The sequence below is a fragment of the Lagenorhynchus albirostris genome, chromosome 11, assembly GCF_949774975.1.
Source record: "Lagenorhynchus albirostris chromosome 11, mLagAlb1.1, whole genome shotgun sequence".
Classification (NCBI taxonomy): domain Eukaryota; kingdom Metazoa; phylum Chordata; class Mammalia; order Artiodactyla; family Delphinidae; genus Lagenorhynchus; species Lagenorhynchus albirostris.
Genome location: NC_083105.1, coordinates 78,635,894 through 78,659,409, shown reverse-complemented (window position 1 = coordinate 78,659,409; position 23,516 = coordinate 78,635,894). Strand labels below are relative to the sequence as shown.

The 23,516-nt window shown below is 38.4% G+C and overlaps 1 protein-coding gene across 2 annotated transcripts in view; it reads right to left on the bottom strand.

Moving 5' to 3' along the window:
• The window catches only part of DENND5B (DENN domain containing 5B), a 205,946-nt gene that overhangs the window by 90,960 nt on the left and 91,470 nt on the right, over positions 1–23,516 (bottom strand). The window contains exons 2-4 of one of the 2 annotated variants that reach the window (XM_060166609.1): positions 16,495–16,560; positions 13,529–13,638; positions 5,338–6,004 (exon numbers count right to left, since the gene is read on the bottom strand). In XM_060166609.1, coding sequence (XP_060022592.1) covers positions 5,338–6,004; positions 13,529–13,638; positions 16,495–16,560 — 843 coding nt within the window. The remainder of the gene's footprint in view (positions 1–5,337; positions 6,005–13,528; positions 13,639–16,494; positions 16,561–23,516) is intronic. The other variant, XM_060166610.1, reaches the window with a different exon arrangement.

Sequence of the window (23,516 nt, the reverse complement as noted above, 5' to 3'; positions counted from 1 at the left end):
GATGCCTGTTATTATCAATTCCATTCTATACTGTACTGAAAAGCCTAGTTAGTACTAAAAGGCAAGCAAAAGAAATAAAGGTGACAAAGACTGGAAAAGAAGAAATAAAACCATCATTATTTGCACATTATCACCTACTTTGCTATTATAAAACTACCTAAAGACATTAAAGAAAGCCCTTATAAATGGAGAGATTACATCATTTTCATGGAGGGGAGACTCAACATTCTAAATACGTTAATTGTCTCAAAACTACATTCAATGAAATTTCAGTAAAAAGAAAGTGGTGAAGAGAACTGTCCTATAAGATACCAAGACTTACTTTAAAGCTATAGTAATTACAACAGCGTGATTTACTACAGGGACAGAAAAACTAGCAGAATAAACTGAATGCCCAGAAATACATAGAGGAACTTCACATACAGGAACTATACATGACTGAAGTGGCACTGCAGATCAGAGGGAGGAAGAATGGTCTATCTAATAACTAGTATAGAATAACTAATTACAGATATTTCTAAAATATTAAATTTGATCTCTTCCTCATAACATAAACAAAAATCAATTTCTTAGAGATGCTAAATATAACTTAAAAACATTTAGGAAAAAAATGTAGACTATTTTTACAAACTCAGAATAGAGAAGCATTTCTTAAATAGAACAGAAAGTTAAGTCATAAGAAAGATTTGTAAATGAGAATTTATGATTAAGAGTATCTTAATTCATCAAAAGATCCCTAAAAGAAAATTAACAGCCACGAACTGGAAGGAGACATGTGCTTCTCATATAACTGACCAAGGATTAGCTTCTTGAATATATAATGAAAACTTATTAAGAAAAATGTCTTAATATTAAGTTTTTGTTTATCACAAAGTAAAACTAGTATTATAAAAATATTGGCCAAAGCTGTTAAAATTCTAATGCTTTTTGGATACAGGTCATGGGAACCCAGTTTCTGCCATCAAAATATCAAGTTTGACTTTATGATTTATCAACTCCATAACCAATAAGCTATAATGTTTAGTTGAGCATGACTAGCAATTTGTGTTTACAAGGCTCCCAACTTCTTCAAGAAAACTTCAAGCAGCTTCTACTTTCTGACAAGGTTAATTCATGTACAACTTACAAAGGGAGGGGAAGGGAGAGGAGTACTGTGAAGGCTCCCAGGCAGGCAGTGCAGCGTGGGCTGTGGGTAACTGCTTATTTCCACCGTGAAGAGTCAAAGAAGGTAATAAGCAAGGATCCAAAAATGTTCCTGAGACCTTAATTATTGGTATCAGAAGTTGGACCCTGGTTTTAAATTCCCCTTTTATTCCTCCACTATTCCTCTGAAAAGATGATCAGACTCCAATCTTCCCACTCTCTTGCTCCAAGTATTTCTAGGCCGCAGAAGAAAAGTACTCTTTTCTGATCTGGGGTTCTAGAAAAGAGCCTTTACCTCTTGGGTTCATTCCCTGCTTAAAATTTCTAGCCAGTTACCACTGCAAAGTGACTGTGATGTACACACTCTCTAAATAACAGACTGGATAGATTTTTTTTAAATTTATTTACTTTTATTTATCTTTGGCTGTATTAGGTCTTCGTTGCTGTGTGTGGACTTTCTCTAGTTGTGGTGATCGAGGGCTACTCTTCATTGCGGTGTGCGAGCTTCTCACTGCGGTGGCCTCTCTTGTTGCGGAGCACAGGATCTAGGCACGCGGGCTTCAGTAGTTGTGGCACACGGGCTTAGTTGCTCTGCGGCATGTGGGATTTTCCCGGACCAGGGCTCGAACGCGTGTCCTCTGCATTGGCAGGTGGATTCTTAACCACTGCGTCACTGGAGAAGTCCCCAGACTGGATAGATTTAAATGGGCTGTGGGGGACTTCCCTGGTGGTCCAGTTGTAAAGAATCCGCCTTCCAATGCAGGGGGGACTCAGGTTCGATCCATGCTGCAGGGCAACTGAGCCCGCACACCACAACTACTGAGCCCAGGCGCCTCAACTAGAGAGCTGCGTGCTGCAAACTACAGAGCCCATGCACCACAACTACAGAGCCTACGCACCCTGGAGCCCACATGCCACAACTAGAGAGAGAAAAACCGCATGCCACAACTAGAAAGAAGCCCACGTGCCGCAACTAGAGAGGAGCCCACGTGCGCAACGAAGATCTCACATGCTGCAACTAAGACCAACGCAGCCAACAAACAAACAAACAGGGCCCAGGAATGTGTGCAGCAGCATTTTTTTAAAAATAAAGAAAAAAAAGGGCTGTGGACAAGAATTTCAAATCAGTCTAGAAGGACATTTTCATCACTGAAATCCATCTACTTTTATTCTTTTTGGGTTTTCATGGTAATTGTTCAAGACTTGCAATGTTTTTAAATTTTATGGCATTAGTGAACAAGAAATGAAGTGTCAGATGTTATTAAAACCCCTTAACACAGTCAGGAGAAATGAAGAATGGCACCAGAGTACAAATCAATATAACAACACTTAATTCATTCCCTTCTTTCTCTAATGGGAGAGACAGTTGCCATTGTTAAAATTTGCATTTACACAGATAATCTACAATTATTTAACATGGTACCTTTACAAAAGACCCTCAGAGGTGAGTTTATAATTTTAAAATAAATACTGAGACAGATAAGGAAAGGTTAAGTGCAGTGTCCAATACAGCTAACATATGGGTAAGTGTTCTGGATAAAGACCGATCCAAGCCCATTCTCAGCTCCACCACGTTACCTAATAGCTGTGTGATCTTGGGTAAGTTACTAAGCTTCCCTGAGCGTCAATTTCCTCCTTCATAAAAGCATGTGCAGTACTAACTCATTGTTGAGAGGATTAAATGCAGGGGGCAAAAAGACCAAAATGTACAAGGCACTTTAATAGTACAATTCCTAATATAGAGTGATTTCTGTGAATGATTAGAAAATTACTTTATGAGCCTTCTTTTTGTATGACACTTTAAAAATATATGTATGATGAGAGTTCTACAATCTCAAGATTCACTCTTGTGTTCAGCATAAAAGACCAAGTTACCAAAAAATACTCATTTGAGTACAAAAACATGCTCATAAATATTCAGTCTTCTTAATTTGAAACTGAAATTAATACGTAGATATTAATTAACTATAACTTTTCAACAGACTCCATAAACTAAATGCGACAAGCTAATCTAGCTGAGAAGAAAGATGAGAGCTCAAGACAGACCACGAGCACAGAGACATAAAGTGCTATTTAAAACAGGAAGTGTGATAACTAAGGGCTTTTTTCTTTAAGAAGCATGACATTCAGTATAAGAGAACATTTATTAAGTTCTCAACCCTGAAACAAATGCCTTGACTATTTAATTTAACAAAGTTATACTTTGAATGCAATAATATGTCAGATCCTCACAACTTAAGATGTGCATAATTTTATAGAGGATTATGTAGGGCTAATAAAACTGATAATAATTACAACAACATGGGCTATCATTTAGTCAGCACAGGTTTCTTACTTTCTCACAATAAATCAGTGAGAGAAGAAGGAAAAAACCTGTTATCCCCATAAAGATGAACTGATTGACACTCAGGAAGATTATGTAACTTGTCCAAGGTTACAGATAGTAAGTGACAGAACAGAGATTTGAACCCATGATTGTTATCACTTCAAAAACCAATATTCTTTCTGCCCCAAATTGCTTCTCTAGGCAGAACATTAGGAAACGGAACTAAATGACTGGGAAGATCTCTTGAAAATCTAGGATTTAAATTCTTTTTACTAATAAGCTAATATACCTGAGGGTATTAAGCTTCAAGCCCCTGCCCCAACAAGCAACTCTCCAACCCCTATCTCCTTCAGGGAAAAAAGCAAGACAGGAAGACGCAGAAAAGAAGAAAGGATTACTTAACATTAAATCTTTCAGATACAAAAGGATGTGATCTGTGGTAATGACCAGCACTAAGAAAGTGAGAGCACGAGGACAGGAAAGAATTTAGATTAGTCATTAGAGAAGAACTTCCTGACAACAAAAATTGAGTCACTGGAACACATTATCAGAGAACGTTATGTAGGATAAACTGAAGAAAATACAACCTCATGAAGGGCTGTCAACACACAAACAGTGTCAACATACACACAAGATGGGGAAGTACAAATATAGCCTACTTGGCTCAGCCTCATTTATAATTTAAAATAGAAAAGAAAAAAAGGAAACTGGTAAAATAAGCTTGACAGCAACAGTCAGGAGACTGCACTACAATTCCGTCAGCCTAAGTACAAGTTAGCAAAATGCTAACCCAATATTTGTGCCACATTTTTCAAAAGACCCATCAAGGCACAGGTACCATTTTATATTTTCCTTCAATTCACTATCCATTAAAACACAGCATCTCGGGCTTCCCTGGTGGCACAGTGGTTAAGAGTCTGCCTGCCGATGCAGGGGACACAGGTTCGTGCCCCGGTCCGGGAAGATCCCACATGCCACAGAGCGGCTGGGCCCGTGAGCCATGGCCGCTGAGTCTGCGCGTCCGGAGCCTGTGCTCTGCAACAGGAGAGGCCACAACAGTGAGAGGCCCGCGTACCACAAAAAAACAAAAGCAAACAAACAAAAAACCCACAGCATCTCTATTTCCTCTGCAAATTCACGTTCAGACTAGAACCAGTGCTCTAGTCTAGGCTCAAAGTTAGTCATCACAGATGCACTGGTAAAATAAAACCCAAATTCTGCTAGTTTTGTAAGTATGTTTTGGGAGAATTTTGAATGAAAAATATCACAAAGATAACTTCCTTTGGGATTAAAAACAAAACAAAAAACCTCCACATAATTTTGGTGGAATTATTAGACCTAGGAGAATCGTGTCTGTTCCACACGCCTGTACCCCTTTCTCTCACTACATGAAATCAACCCATCCAAAGTTGATCGCCTTAGGAAACCGCAGAGTCAACGATTTCGTTTAACCCTTTCCAATGTCAGCTGAGTCTTGATGTGAACTTTTACTAACCTGTAAAAAAATAAGAAGTCTACATGTTCCCGGTAGTAAGAGGATTCTCTCACTTTCATTATAAAAAGAAATATGTTTCTTTTATGATGATTATGTTTATTATCAGGGGAAAAAAGGGCTACTTCCATTAAAAAACAAATACACTCAAGTCAGCCAAGTTAATGCTTTTATATTCCTTCCCTTTTTTTCTCTACAGCCACTGCCATCCAAAAGAGAAGTAACCTCTCAGCCTCTGGTCCTACCTAAAACCCTCTCCTTTCCACGAGACAGAAGAGACTTTGGACCATTAATTATTTGGTTCTAGTAATATACCCCAGTAGTTGAGAGCATAAGTACTTGCTTTTGGGAGACCTAAAAGCTAGGGCAGACCTACCTTGTGAGTAGAGAAGGATCTGCATCTCTAAAAGAACACAGGTAAACACCTGTACCAAGTTCTCCAGGCCCAGGAGCTCGAAGACCTCTCGGAGCGGGTAATCGGAGAGAGGAAGTTCACTGGGGCCCGGCCTCTGACAGATGACGGGTTCATAAACACCATAAAATTTCAGTGATCTCCCTGGAGGAGGAAGGGGCACCTCATAGAGAATATTATGGATGTAGCTCTCAAGCGGCAAGGGTGGTGGCTGCTGTGAGGTAACTGCCTTGTAAAGCTGAATAAGGAATTTCTTGCAGGCCTGCATGAAAGGCAGCGGTGTGATCAAACATATACTTTTTGAAACATACAGGGTGTCTCTGCTGATGTCATAAGAGTTGTATCGCTGGAGTTTCAAAAGGGAAGTTGTATCTCCCTCGTCAATACTGCTTGCCAGTGAGTCCATGCTGCAGGAGGATGACGCGTACAAGCTGCTGTAATGCTCTGCGTTGTGCATCTGGTAGAGCGTCTGCATTGCTGTGCAGATTTGCTTACTTGTAACTTCTTCATAAAAAGTGAGAACAAAACCGTAGGTACGAGAACCATCTTCCCGGGTAATTATAAATGAGTGGAACTGAGGGTCTTTATTGTCAGTTTGTGTTCTGAAAGATAGTCCTTTAGGCATGCACAACTGTGGAGGAAGGAGAAGAAAAGCATCAGAAGGCAGTACACAAACAACTTCAAACCAGAAAAAAATGTTTGTGAAGCTCCATCTGAGCTTGTGACCTTCAGTAAGTCATGTAACTTCTCTGAGCCTCGGTTTCTTTATCTACAACATTTGCTGCATCAGTGACTTGAAGACAAAATATGCAAGGGCACTTCACAAATATTTAGTATTTAAGGACTATTTTTAGAGTAATGTTGATAATGTCTCAGAGGAATACAGACAGGTGAAGGCTCATTTGATAAATGGAAAAGAAGTTAAACATAGAATAATAAAAACAACAGTATCATTTTTGTATCATTTTGAACAATATTATCCTTAGGAAAATAAGCTTTGAAAATTAAATGATTTTTTATTTACTGAAGCAGAAGGGCAGAAACAAGACATTTTAGATTATTTCCAGCAGAGACCATGTCCCAGGTCTTGGGAACTACCCAGGATTGAGTCAAACTTGGGAATAAAATTACATGAGGAATTAAAGATGCTATATTTAAGATACTTACAAAGCACAAGAAAATAAAATCAAGTCTTTAAAACATTTTAAACAAATTACAGAAAATGTGAAATACACTAAGGAAAACAGGACTTGTAATTCAACTATCCTAAAATAATGATCATTATTAACTTTTCTATTATTCCTTTCTACTTTTGTATTACAATATACTTTCTGCATAGAAATAATTTTACCATACATTATGACATTTTTTTTCAGATTTAATAGTCGATCTGGTGTAAAACTTAGAAGTTCTCCCAAATCCCCACATTACCAAAAAGATGTAATTCACTTAAGAGTTACATGTCCTTCATCCGAACTGTGAACAAACACTTATTAAGTGCCTTTCTGAGCTAGGCCCTGTGATGGTGATACAATGGTGAGAAAGACACAGTTCCTGCTCCTCTGAAGCTTCCAGTCCAGTAAGGAGGACAGATGATTAAAAAATTATTAAAAAAAAATTATAAAGTATTGGAAGTGCTACGATAGGGTAAATATAGGCTGCTAGGAAAAAACACAGCAGGAGGACATAAATGAGAAAAGAGGAAGCCACCAGGGGAAAAAATGAAGGAAGCCCAAGCGGAGGCCTGAGGATAAGTATAGGTGTGTATAGGTGTTAGTGAGAGAAGAGAAGGCAGAGAGGGCACGTGCAAAAGCCCAGAAGACAGAATGTGAGGTTCTGGGGAACTGAAACCTGCTCTTCAGCTCACCTACTCTGCTGGGGGCCTTCAGACAATCCCAGTCCTCGGCCTGGAACCACCCTAACTCACATCCAGTAGAGCAAAGGGGCTACCCTGCCAAAGCCTACTCAAACTGCAGATCTGTAAGCAAAACGATGATTTTGTTGTTTTAAATCAAGAGACTACAGCCCTGAGGTCAAATCCAATCTGCCACTTGTTTTTGAAAATAAAATTTTATTGGAACACAATCACGCTCCTCCATTTAAGCACTGTCTACACAGCTGCTTTTGCACTACAACAGCAGAGCTGAATAACTGCAACAGAGACTGCATGGCCCACAACGCTCAACTATTTACCATCTGGCCCTTTGTGGAAAAAAAACCCCTGCCAGCCTATGTTTTAAGCCACTTAAGTAACATTGGGATGGTTTGTTATAGAGCTATATATACCCAAAACACTCCCTTACTTCCTGTAAGTGTCCATATAAATACTACCTTAAAGAGGACTTCCTTTATTTTTCCATAAAAAATAGTGTTTTCATCCTATAAATGCCGTTAAAATGTCACTTCTCCTCTAAAAAGTCTCTGTTGAATGAAGTAGTTAAAATCTTGCACCATAGTATACATACGTACACTGTATAATGACACACAGTAGTTTCTCAAATTTTGTTTCATCTCTAGATTGAAAACTACTCAAGGACTCGTAATAGCCTTAACGATTCAAGAGTACCACACATGGAACAATACACTATTTGGGGCCATAGTAAATGGTGACTGATAAAGATAAAAAGCAAAAATTGTGAAGCTCAGCTAAGTATCCCAGTGAAAATGTCTTTATATTTCATATCACTGAATATAAGAAGTGGAAAGAGCTACGGTAGCTTTACTTAATTATTATTATATATGTACGTTGACAAAAATTAAATTACTGTGTACATTTGGGCAAAATAAGATATAGATTTAGGTAACACACATGAATACCTCGATCTGTTGGGGGAAATTTTGCTTATTCCTAATCTTGGGAATAAAAGGCCATGGCAGAATATTTTCATAAAGAGGCCTTCATAATTAAAGCTGCTTTCACCATAACAAGTCAATGAGATCTTCTACTGATTATGAATGAAAACTCATCTGACACATTTACTATAGTCAATAAAGATTGTAGGAAGGATGACCTGAATCAGTCTTGCTCCAGGCTAAGCTCAAACCTGCACAGCATAGTGCATGGCACACAGAAGTATTTGTTGACTGACTGAATGAATAAATGAATGAACAAGAAAACAATCAAAAACAACAGCTCGGGGTACAGGATCAGATTTAGTTCATCTCTTCATTCAATCTGTAGCTCTCTTTTTACATCAAATAGGCACACAGAAACACAGTGATCTCCAAAGTCAACATAAAGACTTCATTTAATTGACAGGGTTTCCTGACATCATAAACCACAAAATTCCAGCTCAAACTGTTTTTGAACAGCTGCCAAATATTCCCTGAAGGATCTGTAGTTTTCGTCAGCATGCATTCAAACATCTACAGGAAGAGCCTGCCAAAAGTTGTGCTCAAAATGAAGAATGACTTTCTATGTTACAGATAACAGATGTAAGAATTATTAAATTCTCTTTCTACATATCAACAAAACTAAGAATTATATTTCTAATCTTGGAACCATAAATTGGAAAATGCTATTGCTTTTTCATTTTTAAAAGTGAGAATCATATGATTTGTCAAGTTTATTTTTCATAATCCTAAACTGTAAGTCAAGATTTGCTCACCATGGCATTCAACAACATCTTTTAGCCCCTGATATTGCTGTCTACCAACAATATCCCTCCCCACCCTACTCTCCCACAACAACTAAAAATTTAGAGTTGTCACTGCTGACCAGATTGTCGCTGGCAATCAGATTACTCTAGCCAAATTGGGCTCACAATGCTGTGTACCTCTCCTGGTTTGAGTGACCAAATGTCCTTATTATCTCTCTGGACTCTTTTAGGCAGTGTGGCTAGAATTTTAACAATTCTTTTTTCCATTTTCTATAGTTCTATTAATCCCACTCCTTCTCTCTTACTATACAAATAAAACTCTCAATGAGTCAGCTTGTCCTTCCTTTCTTGCTTCCTTCTTTCCCTCTCTCTTTCCTTTCTTCATTTAATAAACATTTATTTCATGTCATGTATTGCATTAGATCTTGATAACTCAAAACACAAATATGAAAATCACCCCTTACTTCTGGGAGCTTCTAGCCTAATAGGAAAGAAAGGCATATAAACCAGCAGTTACAAAATAATGTAACCAATACCGCTACAGAGTGTGTTCAAAGTATTATAGGAATAGAGAAGACAGAGCACCTAACCATTCCTGCTTAAGAGATGGTTTTGCAGTGGAGGTGACACCTGAACAAAGACAGGGAATGGAAGTACTGTAAGCAAGCATATAGACCTTCATTTATTCAATGATTAGAACCTCTACTATGTGCAAAGCTAGGGATATAGCAATGAATAAAAGAGAGTGTTCCTGTCCTAATGGTACTTACTTTATAGCAGGAGACAGGGAGTAGACAACCAGCTACATAATTAATTAATTGCAACTGTAACAGTGCTACAAAAAGGTACAAGGTGCCAAGAGAACCTAAGGGGACCTGGCTGAATGCTGGAAGGGTGATGGAAGGTGGTGGTTAGAGATGGCTTCTCTGAGGAAATCATGTTTACAATGAAATCTGAAGGGTCAATATGAAGAATTCACTAGGGGAAGGAGAAGTGGAAGAGCCTTCCAAAGAGAGGTGAAAGCAGAAGCAGAAGCTGTAGTGTGAAGAACAGAAAGGACAGGGGCAGGAGGCCAGTTAGACAGCTATTGCAGGAATCCAGGTAAGAGAGCTTGCTGGTTTGCACTAAGGCGGGTATGTAGAAGCGCAGAGAAGTAGATGATAACTGATTGCATATGGGAGAGGGTGAGAAAGTGGGAACTTTCATGCATGATGCTAGATTTTTGGCTTAGGCACCTAGGTAGATGGTTGTACCATTCACTGACCAAGATTGGTGGGAAGACTGTGAATTCAGTTTTGGGCATGCTGAGTTTGAGATGCCGGTGAAATATTCTAGCTGTGATGTTAAGAAAACAAGTGGGCTCCCCCAGTAATGGCTGGATTAAAGCCCCCATTCCTTTGATTTTATTGTGAGACATGAACTTAAAGCTGGGTCAAAATGAGGGCTTACTTTCATTCCAATGTCAGATCTATTAATGTAACTAAGGGTTATCCATTTCAAATTCAAGTGCTTCCTGAGTCTGTCAAAAGTATATAGTGCTCTTTTTCCTTGCATTTTGCAAGACGGATCTCTAAATAGGTATTTTCCAGCCAACCCTTTACCCTTTACTCTTCACTCATCATTCCACTCCACGCTTCTTTGTGATCAAATAGTAAATTGTAAACTTAGAGCTTTACAGATTATAAAGAGCTATATAATAGTCATTACTCTTTAGTTACCTGAAATATCATATATCAGATGTTTCATTTAGGACATATATACAAAAAAGAATCTTTATATTTCATAAAACTTGCTTTAAAAAGTATTAACCGTATTTTCTTCCTAACAGTTCCTAGGTTCTCTACATTCTTAAGGATAAGCTCCATCTAATTAGAACATTACATAGACGGTCATGGATGCCAATATGCAGATTTCCTTAAAGAGATCTGAAATGGGGGCGGTGGGGTGTGGGGGGAAGACAGGGGAACTTCAGCTCCATTTGCAATGTTTTGTTTCATTTAAGAGGAAAGGTATGACTCTGAAGCAAATCTGTCAAATGTTGACATGTTAGTTCTGGGTGATGGGTATATGACTTGTTTTGTTCTCTCTGTTTTATGATACTTCCATTTTTTTCCCCACAAAAATCTGGGAATCCACAACCAAAAGAGAATAAAAGCAATTAATTCAGAAGCAATTTCAAATGTCACATAACTATTTTCTGTTATAAATGCACTGCACTCTTATACATGGAATTTTTTTTTATTTAGCAAGTTTCATTGCTTTGGGGTACTTAATTTGTATGAAATTCATGACCCTTATCCAAAGCTCCACTTTGTTAGCAGAATGAGTGATATTACAGAAGGCAATAATTTATTGGAGTGGGGTTTTGCTAAAGGCAAGAACAAAGCTTTATACCTTTAGGTAGGAATAAATTATAGCTTCATACAAATGTACTTACTAATAAATCAAAGAGGAAATTAAGGGAAGTAAATCTATGACCCAAATGCAGACTAGTTTAATGCGATGCTTTTCAGAGATTTTCAAGGAGTACCAGCAAATCCCTTTAGATTTGCAGCAATAAACAAAATGTTGTATGGTGCTTAAGCGTCGAAACACAAGCCTACGTGTCTATTCTTCAGAGGGAAATGTTTTCTGCTTCCGTAAAATAACTCAGAGAGAAGAGGTAAAGAAAATATCAAAGACAGATCAAGGAAGCTGATAATTGCTTTAGAGATGAATGTTATGCAGATAGAGGTAAAGGCTAACACAGATATCTCACTGTTAATCCATCCAAATGATTAAAAGTAATAAAACACATCAAGTGTGGCATTTTGTTCCAAATGACTGTGGATTCATATTGTAGTAAGAAACTAGTTTTGGACACCATTCTGATTTCTCACAGAATAATTTATACTTTGAAATATATTACTAATTTAAGAAGATTAAGTGTTGTAATCTATTTACATTCTAATCCATTTTTCCACTGCTTCATGTAGGCACTCTTTTCTTTAATATCTTTCCATTAATTTGCTGGCATAAGCAGCTGATAAATTATTTTCTGTCATTGCTGTTTGCTCACTATTTTAATCAGAAGCTTGTCTGTGCTCCTCCAAGTCTCATAAATATAACTAACAGTTGTGTTCCTCTTAATACCTATAGCACTGTCTTCACCAAAGATGAGGCTAGGCCCCACAGTAACAACTTCCAGCAAAATGGCAACTCATTATTTTGGTATAGGGTAACAGTCAAGAGAAATAAGTACACTGTGCTCTGTAAAGAATCAAAGTCGAACTGCCAAGTGCCTTAGACATCTGTCCTTAGAAAAAGTACCATGCTATTCCATCCTTGGAATAAGTCCAGACTGGAATGGGTTTACTGTGATAAGAGAAATACTGCAAAGGATCCAATGTGACCCATATCATTTTGGGGCATGTCAAAACCAAGTTACATAGCTTTTCTTTGGGGGAGGCAGCATGCAGGTGGGAAAAAAGTGAGCTAGAGAGTAAAAATGATCTGGATTTAACCTCTGAGACTCCCTGTATAACTCTGGGCAAGTAAACTTAACCTCTGTAAAATATGAATAAGAATCCTCACTGGGTACATGTAAGCATGTATGTGAAAGTAACATTCATGACGTATCTAGCAGGCATCTACTACTAAATATTAATTTTCTTCCCTTACAGTATCACATCATAATGGGGTCTTTTGGCTCCACCTTTAAAATACTCAAAAAGAACCACAACTATGTGTCTCACTCCACCTTCCTTTTTTTCTTTTCTGGCCGCGCTGCATGGCATGCGGGATCTTAGTTCCCTGACCAGGGATGGAACCCACACCCCCTGTGTGGAGTCTTAACCACTGGACCGTCGGGAAAGTCCCTGTCCACTTTTAATCACTTCTGTGCCTATCGTGCCTGATTTACTCACTTTGGGGGCCCCTGATTTTTATAATCACAGAGATCATGGAGGAACAAAATATCATGCAGGCCTCTAAGAAGGACCCTTCCTAAATGACCTGAAAATTATGACCTACTGTATTTTTAAGAACCTCTAAAGGGACTTACAATCACCACTGGTAACTCATTACATTAATTTAAATTCCTTATAAACAAATTCCTACTAACGTCTAAATGATGCATTGAAGTTCCTTTCCTACCTTACTTTGTGAATATGATAAATTAAAGACCCATCATAAAACATTCCTTGAAATATGAAAACTGTAATCATGCTCCTTCCATGAGGCTCCACTTCAGGCCAAGAAAATGATATCACTGTTACCAAAGTATCTATGTATTAAGTAATACAAATTCACCACACAGCTTAATAGCCGGAAAAGAAAGTGGGCTTTGAGGGTCTGTTATATACACTTATTAGCTATGGGGACCTTAGGCAAGTTACTTAACCTCTCTGAGCTTCATTTTCTACATCTGTAAAATGAGGATACTATATCTTAAAGAATTTTTTATTTAAAGGGTTAAATTAAATGAAATAATGTAGACATTCAAAATATAGTCACTATTGTCATCTTAAAATAAAAAGAAGGCTGAAGAGGAAAAAAAAAAAAAAACAAACACATACCATGTTTACTGCATCTTGATCGAAAGGGTTCCATTCTATATTCTGAGGATAGTGGGCCAGAACTTTGGATTTGAATGTTCTTCTCAAAGGACTCTGGTCAAAATTTTCACCTACAACAGATAATTAGTAATTAGTTAATATCTAGAATTTTTTCAAAAGCATGTCATAGTTTTATTTTTATTTTGTATATATACTGACTGATAATGTTGAAATCTGATTCAATTTCTACCTCTAATAGTCTCAGTTGTAAATTTTTCAATGGACAACTGAAAAGGAACTGTTAATAAGAGATCTGCATTTAAAAGTTCAGAATCTGAATTTTAAAATCCTGGCTACACAACTGATACTAAAAATCAAGACATGCTAAAATAATCCTTGCTGTAACCTAATTACTGTCCTCATTTCAACATGTGGTGACCAAAAAAAAAAAAAAAAAATCTATTTGGAAACATTTAACTCACTAAAGAAACATCTCAAATTAAGCTAATTATACTTCTTAAGATCCTGAAATTTTGTACATGGATAGACTTAATGCTGCAGTGCCCAAAGGAGGCAACTTTGCTTGAGTTCCCACAAAAATCTCTGGTAAATTTGACTGCATCTCCATGCTTTTACAAGTAACATTATTAATAGAATCAGAAACATCATTACTGAGTTGTCTGGTTTAGCAGACAGAACACATTAAGCACACTAACCTCTGAAAAGAAACAAGCTATTCTAAGCCAATTTTATCACCTGTTAAAATTCTGGAAAGGTAAAAAGACTATCCTTTGATTATTATATATAAGAAAATTCAGTAATAATTGTTAGCTCTTTATGTCCTTGACTAAATTAACACCCATGGGACCTGTTACCTCCAAATGCCTTACTTTCACAAAATATTTTCATATGGATGGATCTCAAATTCTCAGTGTCAGAAAGTTGAGATTAAGGAATTAGAAGACCTTGGGAGCAATACCATTCTGTCTCCTGTGTTCTTTCTACTTGTTAAGTTCTAAGTAAGTACAAAACACAAGCTGATGTATCAAGATAAATGCCACCTACCAGTATCTGTACAAATAAAAATATCATAAAGCAATTCATGAGTCATATTTGGACACCTAGTTAGACTCAGTTTCCAACTCTGGTAAAAATATAAAAGACATATACTAAAACACCTTTCAGTGCAAAACTTATCAGATCACAGAAGGAGGGAAAAGCCACACTATAAAATCTTGTTGGAGACTGCAATATAAAATACACAGGAGCGTTTTTGAATAAAGGCACATAATTTAAATAGATTTACTGCAACAACTAACCGTTTACTTCTAATTTCAGCCCTTGGCTAATGATCATTTTCCTTTGGATTCCTCTTACTTATTTAGGCAAGCACTTCATCTCTATGTCTTTCTACCTCATATTTCCATCTTCTAAGAGATAGAGAGCTTTCACTTCTAGAAGAGAAACTGTCAAATGCACCCCTAAGGAAAGTTTATCAATTTCTGCACCATGCCTCTAGGGTATGGGAAAGTCAATGGAAAATGTGAAACCATCCATGGGTCACTACTCTGAAGAAAGGAGTGAGGGCTAACGGTTGATTTCAGAAAGGGTAAATGGTACCTTTAAGCTGGTACTAGATTTTCATGCAAATGCTAAGAATTTTTAGATTATTTACTTCTTCATTAAAAAAAGAAAGGTTACTTTTCACTTCAAGTCAGAGAAAAAGAAAAACAAAAATTCTCTCCTGGTTCTAAGGTTTATGCTGCTGACTGTGCTAGTGACACAGCAACGGGATATCCTCAGATAATACCCAGCCATCAAGAAACCCTCTCCTTCGCCCACCCTCAAATACCAAAAATGCTTATTTTATCATTCACAAATGTAAATAAAATATGAAATACCGCAGGAGCAGAAGAAACAGCATATAATGCAGGATATAACTCCTTGCAACTTACCTTTTAATGAATTCCTGCCTCAGTTTGGTTAAAATAGTAACATTATCTTCATTCATATATCAAGTTACTAATGCGTCAGGAAATAAATCAGAAAAGTCATGATACTGCCATTTTCAATATAATTGTCCTGTTAAGGAAGGAACACCACACCCTCTTGAAGCACAATGAATCAACCAGAAGAGAAAGAAGGAAAACCACCTCCAGGGAAGAAGAATTTCACAAAAACAAAAACCCACGAAACAGAAATACAAATCTAACAAAAGAAAAACAGAACCACCACCACCACCATCACTTCTTATGAGACTGCTTTAGAAGGGGGTAAGATCATTGCTATATACACAGCTGTCTTGGCAAATATTATTTTGAAGAAAATTTGGAGAAAATCTGAGTGATAATTCTGATAACACTGTTAAGGATTCAGAAGTGAGTAAATGCAGCTATTCCTACTAGTAGCAGTCAAAGAAGAGAATCTTGGAGATGCCTTTTGGAGGTGTGAGACAGAGCAGCAACCTAACCTTTGCACTTTGAACCCATAAACCTCTAACAGAATTTATTGCTAGGACTTAGCAGGAAAAATGAATCAGTCTAAGAATTTGGATTCCCAGGAAATGGAAATTACATAAGTATGCTTTACTTAACTTAAAATCCACCTTTTAAACATTATCCTGAAATAAACAAGGATTATAAATTTGTGCAAATATTAATATTCCCCCATGACAACTACAAGTGGACTTAATTTCAAGTAATATTGCCAAGTAACCTCCTACTGACCTTAAGCTACAATGAAGACTTTTCTCCTAAGAAAATAGGACATATCTGCCAAGAGAGCTTAAACACTAATGAATAAATAATTTCTTCAAGGCTTGAAGCAAATGAGGTCTTTACAAAAATTAAGATGCAAATGAAAGAACAGAAATACAAAATAATACCTTTTTTTTGCCTAAACAAAAGTGAATAAAGAAGCAATTTGATGGGCTTGGGATGAATTAAAATAATAATTTCTAACACCTCAACTTTTATTTTTATTTTTACCTGAAGTCGTATTTGCAGCACCTTGGCTCTTGCCATGACGATCTGCTTCTAGCCATTGGTACAAAACTACATAATGTAACAGAAACAAAAAAGCTTTATGAACAAAGAAACACAAACAAAAAAGCAAAAATGACTGTGAAGAATGGAAAATGAGAATTAAAAAATTAAACAAAAGCAATTAAACATGAGACATTAACATCAACGGAACACAGCTTAACACTAATAGTACGTAGCTTATAAGCTATTAGTAATAAGAAAGGAAAGAAAATAGGTAATTGTATTTTAATGTAATAAGCGAAATGCTATTGAAACATCTGTAACAGTTATTCATATGGGAAAAAGTACACACTTTTCTTAATGCTAATTTAAAGAGAAATATCAGGAGAAAGCCAATGTTTCTATAGTCAGATATAATAAAATATGGTAGTAAGACTAAATGACCAACTATGGAAATTGCACCCCAATTTCTGCAAACCTATCAGGATGGCTGAAGTCCAAAAAACTGACTATACCAAATGCTGACAAGTATGCAAAGAGACAGAACTCTCGTAAATTGGTGGTGGTAATGCAAAAAGGTACAGCCACTTAGGAAAGACAGTTTGCAGTTTCTTACAAGGCTAAACATAGTCCTACTATGTGATCCTATAACCCCAGCCTAATCAGTAGAGAAACATAATACAAATTTCAAGAGGAGCAACCTACAATATACCTGACGAATACTTGTCAAAACTGTCAAGGTCATCAAAAACAAGTAAGGTCTGAGAAACTGTCATAGCCGAGAGGAGTCTAAGGAGACAAGACAACTGAATGTAATGTAGTATACTGGATGGGTTCCTCCAACAGAGAAAGGACATTAAGTAAACAAAAAGAAATCTGAATGGAGTACAGACTTTAGTTAACAATAATGTATCATATTGATCCATTAACTGCAACACAAGCATCATACTACCCTAGGATGTTAATGACAGGGAAAACTGTGCATGGAGGGAGGTGTGGTGGGGTGTATATGGGAACTCTCTTATTATCTTCTCCATTTTTCTGTAAATCTAAAACTGTTCCAAAAATCAAGTCTGTTTTTAAAAATTACATTCCAATATTTAATGTAAGGACAAAAACATATATTATATCCAATCTTATAAGTAGTCTACCTTTTGTAAAGGCTAACACAGATATCTCACTGTTAATCCATCCAAATGATTAAAAGTAATAAAACACATCAAGTGTGGCATTTTGTTCCAAATGACTGTGGATTCATATTGTAGTAAGAAACTAGTTTTGGACACCATTCTGATTTCTCACAGAATAATTTATACTTTGAAATATATTACTAATTTAAGAAGATTAAGTGTTGTAATCTATTTACATTCTAATCCATTTTTCCACTGCTTCATGTAGGCACTCTTTTCTTTAATATCTTTCCATTAATTTGCTGGCATAAGCAGCTGATAAATTATTTTCTGTCATTGCTGTTTGCTCACTATTTTAATCAGAAGCTTGTCTGTGCTCCTCCAAGTCTCATAAATATAACTAACAGTTGTGTTCCTCTTAATACCTATAGCACTGTCTTCACCAAAGATGAGGCTAGGCCCCACAGTAACAACTTCCAGCAAAATGGCAACTCTCATTATTTTGGTACAGGGTAACAGTTAAGAGAAATAAGCTATGCAAACACAAGCTCAAGTTTGCTCGCTACAGAGATTCCATTAGTCAACTATCCTCTTATGTACCATTGACTAAGAAGTATCAAGTCTTGGGGAAAATTTACTACAATGAGGACACAGGGTATTAAAAAATTCACACTAGAGCTCTGTAAGGGTGCTTTGAAGCTTTGAAGGGTGTGTAAACTTCTGTATGTCTTAGAGATGTCAGAGTCTTTCCTTTAAAGAGCCAAATAATGATGACTGTAGGGTCCGAATAGCCAGGGAACATTCCTATCCACATCTCAAAGGTCTGAACGATCCCAAGAGAGTAGCACAGGATAAGCTTCTACTTTGGGATGCTATTTATCTATCCACAGATATTGTGAGAGTTCTAGATCCCAAACAAGGTTTGTAGAAATTTTCTATGCTCTCCCTCCACAAAACAACAATAACAGGGCTGGGAAAGCTACCTATGGAACTCCTGAACTGAAGGAATAAAGGAACTGACTCATTATAAATGGCTAAGGGCCCCCTGAAATCACGATGGAAGTTATTTGGATCTTTAGGGACAGCCAGAACCGTGAATGGACATCCATCTATCATCAGGGATAGATGACCCAAAATAGACCTCTGAACAGGCCCCCAAAATACACCCAGTGTGCAAAGCCCTTGGTTGAGGGTGCCCCAGTGGGCACACAAGTCAGTGCACTCCTCCAGGTTACTGCATACTCCTGGGAGGCAATATTGTTACAACTGGGACTAACATGAAAGAAGTGGAGAAGCAGACCTCACTCATTGAATATATACTACAAGCTTCCTCTTTCTGGGTCAGGGGAATAACAACTACTAATTAGAGTAGTAGCAGGGTAGGGTAGTATTAGACTACTTACTCCAAGTGACACAAATATCTCCCCATTTAGAAAAGCAAGCATAAATTTTACAAATGACGCTGAATATCCCTCTTACAGAAATGAGACACAAAGTAGGGAAACTAATCCATTCAATGGTCTGATAATTCTACAGAGCTCTTATCTAAAGCCTATCCTGCCCTGTTTAAGGTGTAAACTCTTGGCTGTGTTCAGAGTATCACTGCCATTATATTTACCAATTACTTCATATAGCCTTTGTTTCCGGTTTTACTGGACAAAAAGAAAAAATATGAAAGCTATTCCAGATCATTTTACTCTGGCCAGTTATACGGAGAATGGTACATAAGCAAAAATAATTTTAACAGATTTGAGATTCAATTATTTTATTACTGCCTCCAGATTACAAAAATCCAATTAATTATGGCCTAAATAATTCAGAGAATTTCCAGTGAAATAAGTGCATCTGCTTCATGCAAAGCTATAATGTGAATCACCATTAGACCAAATTTGGATTTCAAAGTCTACTTTATAGCACATATATTTAAAAAGATAATGTATAACTATAAAAGAAATGTAACTAGGGAATTCCCTGGCGGTCCAGTGGCTTGTGCTCCGGGCTGTCACTGCCGAGGGCCTGGGTTCGATCCCTGGTCAGGGAACTGAGATCCCACAAGCCACATCACGTGGCAAAAAAAAAAAAAAAAGATGTAACTAATATTTTTACTTAACATACTAGAATGTATATGGGCAGGTCTAGAAGGACTGAGATCTAAAACTTTCTTAACTCTCATAAAGTTTCTGAAATATGTCATATTACAAAGAATCTAATCCTCTTCTTACTTTGTAGATGATGTTAGAATACCAAAAATACACCTCTTCTCCCTGTGGCTGGGAGCACGAGATCTGGCCTTTTGGTAGCTCCATGCTTCCTCTCAATTGGCACTGGGAGTCAGGGACCCTGCCCCCAGCTCCAAGTCACTGGTGAGGATTTCTATAGTCTGTGCATGAGGTTGCAAGTAGAGGGATATCTGTGAACCTTGAAGCTATTTCTCAGGCTGAGAGACCCTGTTACATATTTCTTCACTCATCTCCTCTCTGAACCTTCCCACTCCTAGGGCCCCAGTGAGTTCCCTCCCTTGTTGTCCATTTCCACCAGTCTATTTCTGAACAGGGTATTTCTCCACAAAACAAGGCCAAGTCTCCCAATACTTCCCTATGCTCCTGTCCCTGAGGGATATCACTGAAGCCTAGGTGCTTTAAAGAAAGTTTGCTGATAGGAATAATGAAAACAGAAGGGAAGTTGAAACAGGTAATCTCTTCTGCCCTGTCCCTTTTTCACTGTGTTCCTTTTCTCTCTAAAGGTAAAGTTAAAACACACACACACACACACACACACACACACACACACACACGGACAGAATACTCACAGTCAGTAATTTTTCCTCAGTATTTTGATAAAGGTGAGAGGAGGAAATGGAGATACTATGGATGCTGCCTAAGAAGTCCATGCTGAGGCAAAGAAAAAGGGATGATATGGTGGTGAGGTAACTCTTCTCCTTCCCATGTCTAACCCTACAGGTCTCCAAATGTCTATCTCCAAAGACCCAGCCTGAATTACTATGAGCAGGAGTTGGGAGAGGGAATACTAGGTAGCAATGGGTCCTACAAGAGACTGACCAGGGAAAGAGAAATGGGGGTGGGTGAGGAGAGGTGGGCACCTTCACGGTGGTAACTAAAATAAAGGGGCACTCCTTTCACAGAAAGACATTTCCTGCACATGTGCTGTCTCTACACCACAGTAAGCTGTCCCCTTCAAAGCACATGCCCCAGGAGGCTGCATATTCACCATTCATTCTGATAATTCTCCAACTATTTAGACATCTCTGAGCAGGCGACGTATAAGCAGAGACCTGATGAAGTAGTAGCCATCACATAGTTAACGCACAGAGCTTACTATAGGCAGGTGTTATTCTAAGTGCTCTACATATATTAACCCATTTCATCAGCATAATTACTCTATGAAGTAGGTCCCATTATTGTTCTCATTTTACAGATGTAGAAACTGAGGCACAAAAAGGTTAAATAACTTGCTCAGGTCAGATAACGAGGAAATTCAAACCTAAGCAGTCTGACTCCAGAGTCTGTGCTCTTAATTCTATGTACGAGGTCATCTCAGGAAAAGTATTTCAGGCAAGGGAAATAGCAAGTGGACAGTCCCTGTGGTACAAGTGAGCTTGTCCCAGCTGAGATTCAGCAAGACCAGGACACCGATGCATCTGAGTGAGGTGGTGGAAAATGAAGTCAGAGAGATAGCCAGAAGCCAGATAAAACAGGACCTTGTAGGCTGTGGTGTGGACTTTTGATTTTATACTAAGTACCATGGGAAGTAACTGGAGTGTCTTAAACAGAGAAGTGACTTTGTTTTAAAAAGATCACCCTGGCAGCTGAGACAACAGACTGTAGTGGTCAAGGGTAGATGCAAAGAGATCAGCTAGGAGCTTCTGCAACAGTCCAGGCAAGAGATGATGGCAGTACAGATTAGAGAGAGAGTGCTAGGGTGGTGAGAAGTGATAAGATTCTGAATACATTCTGAAGGCATAAAGTATTATATATGATTTGCTGATGGATTAGATATGAGAGAAACGAATAGTCAAGAAGGATATGGTGATACCATGGATTTTGGTCTAAGCACCTGGATGAATAGGGTAGCTATTTACTGAAACAAGGAACAATGGAGAAGACAGGGATTTTACTGTGGAGAGCAGGGCTGTCAGGGAGCTGGAACGAAGAATTCAGTTTTGGATATGTTAACTCTGAGATGCCTATTAGCTATCCAAGAGAAGTTTTTGAATAAGCATTTAGATATACGAATTTTTTAATTTTTATTTATTTGTTTGTTTATTTATCTTTGGCTGTGTTGGGTCCTCATTGCTGCACATGGTCTTTCTTTAGTTGCGATGAGCGGGGGCTACTCTTTGTTGCAGTGTGCGGGCTTCTCATTGCGGTGGCTTCTCTGTTGCAGAGCATGGGCTCTAGGCGCGCGGGCTTCCGTAGTTGTGGTGTGTGGGCTCAGTAGTTGTGGCTCACGGGCTCTAGAGCACAGGCTCAGTAGACGTGACACACGGGCTTAGCTGCTCCGCAGCATGTGGGATCTTCCCAGACCAGGGCTCGAACCCGTGTCCCCTGCATTGGCAGGCGGATTCTTAACCACTGTGCCACCAGGGAAGCCCCTAGATATACAAATTTAAATTCAGGGGAAGAGTTAGAAACATAAAAAGGACGGTATTTAACATCACAGGGCTGGGTAAGATCACTTAGGAAATGACTGTAGATGAAGAGAGGAAGCCTGGGGTCAGACCTAGGGAACTCAAGCAACACTGAGAGGCTGGGAAGAGGATGAGGAACTGGCAAAAAGGTAAATGAGAAAAAGCCGTCAGTAAGGTAAGAGAAAACCAGAAGCATCATGCAAGCCAAGTTAAAGAAAATGTTTTAACAAGGACGGTGCTGACAACAGGAAGTCACTGCGACCTTGACAAAGAGATTTCTGTGTGGTGTGGGGGAGAAAACCTGTCTGGCGTTGTTCCAAGGAAGACTGCAAAGAGAGGAAGTCGAAGCAGAGAGCATAGTCAACTCTTCTGAGGAGTTCTGCTGGAAAGATGATAAAGGGATAATATTGGAGGAGAATGTGGGGTTGAGGGAAGGGTTTCAGGTTTTGTTTTGTTAAAGACAGGAGGATGTTAACTCATTCAGGCAACATTTCCAGTGTGCCTACACTATGCCAGACACAGTGACTGATGCTCTAGGCCTGATCAGGAGAGTCCAATCCTCTGAGGATCTCTCACTCTCCTACCTTGCCTTCCTAATTCTACACAGAGAACTGGTTTGCTTATTCCATACTACGTTATGGCTGATACAGGGTGTACTCCCCAGGCAACCACACTTCCTATCCCCAGTATACAGCTTACCTACTCTATCCTTGTAAGCCTTTATGAAACAGAACAGGACCCTCTGAAGCCCTCCCAGGTACAAATCCTTTCCATGTCACCCATTTCTTATTTGCAGGAAATAGGCGTCATTCAGCCTCCTTGACCTTCCCTGAGTCCCAAAGGGCAGACTCAAACAGTTGCTTATCAGGGAAGGGAGGGAATGCAGAAACAAAGGAGGAACAGTCAAGAAAGGGTGGGGTAGCCACAGGGCAGGGTCCTGGTTCCATCACAGGAATATACTTAACAAAATACCTTTGAGTTCTTCAGCAGGAACTAAGGCCCCCACCCAGATGGAGGATGGTAACTTCAGGCTGAGCACAAGAGTCCTGGAACACCGCCCTGTTACCTTACCATCAACCAATCAGAAGAAAGTCTGCACAGAGTGGAAGAGAACAAAGACTCTGACACCCTCCTCAAATAATTCTCCCTTTAAAAATTTCACGGTAGAGCAGAGTCTTCGGAGTTGGTTTTCAGACATGAGTCCGCTTTCTCCCCAGGTTGCTGGCCTCCTGAATAAAGCAACCTTT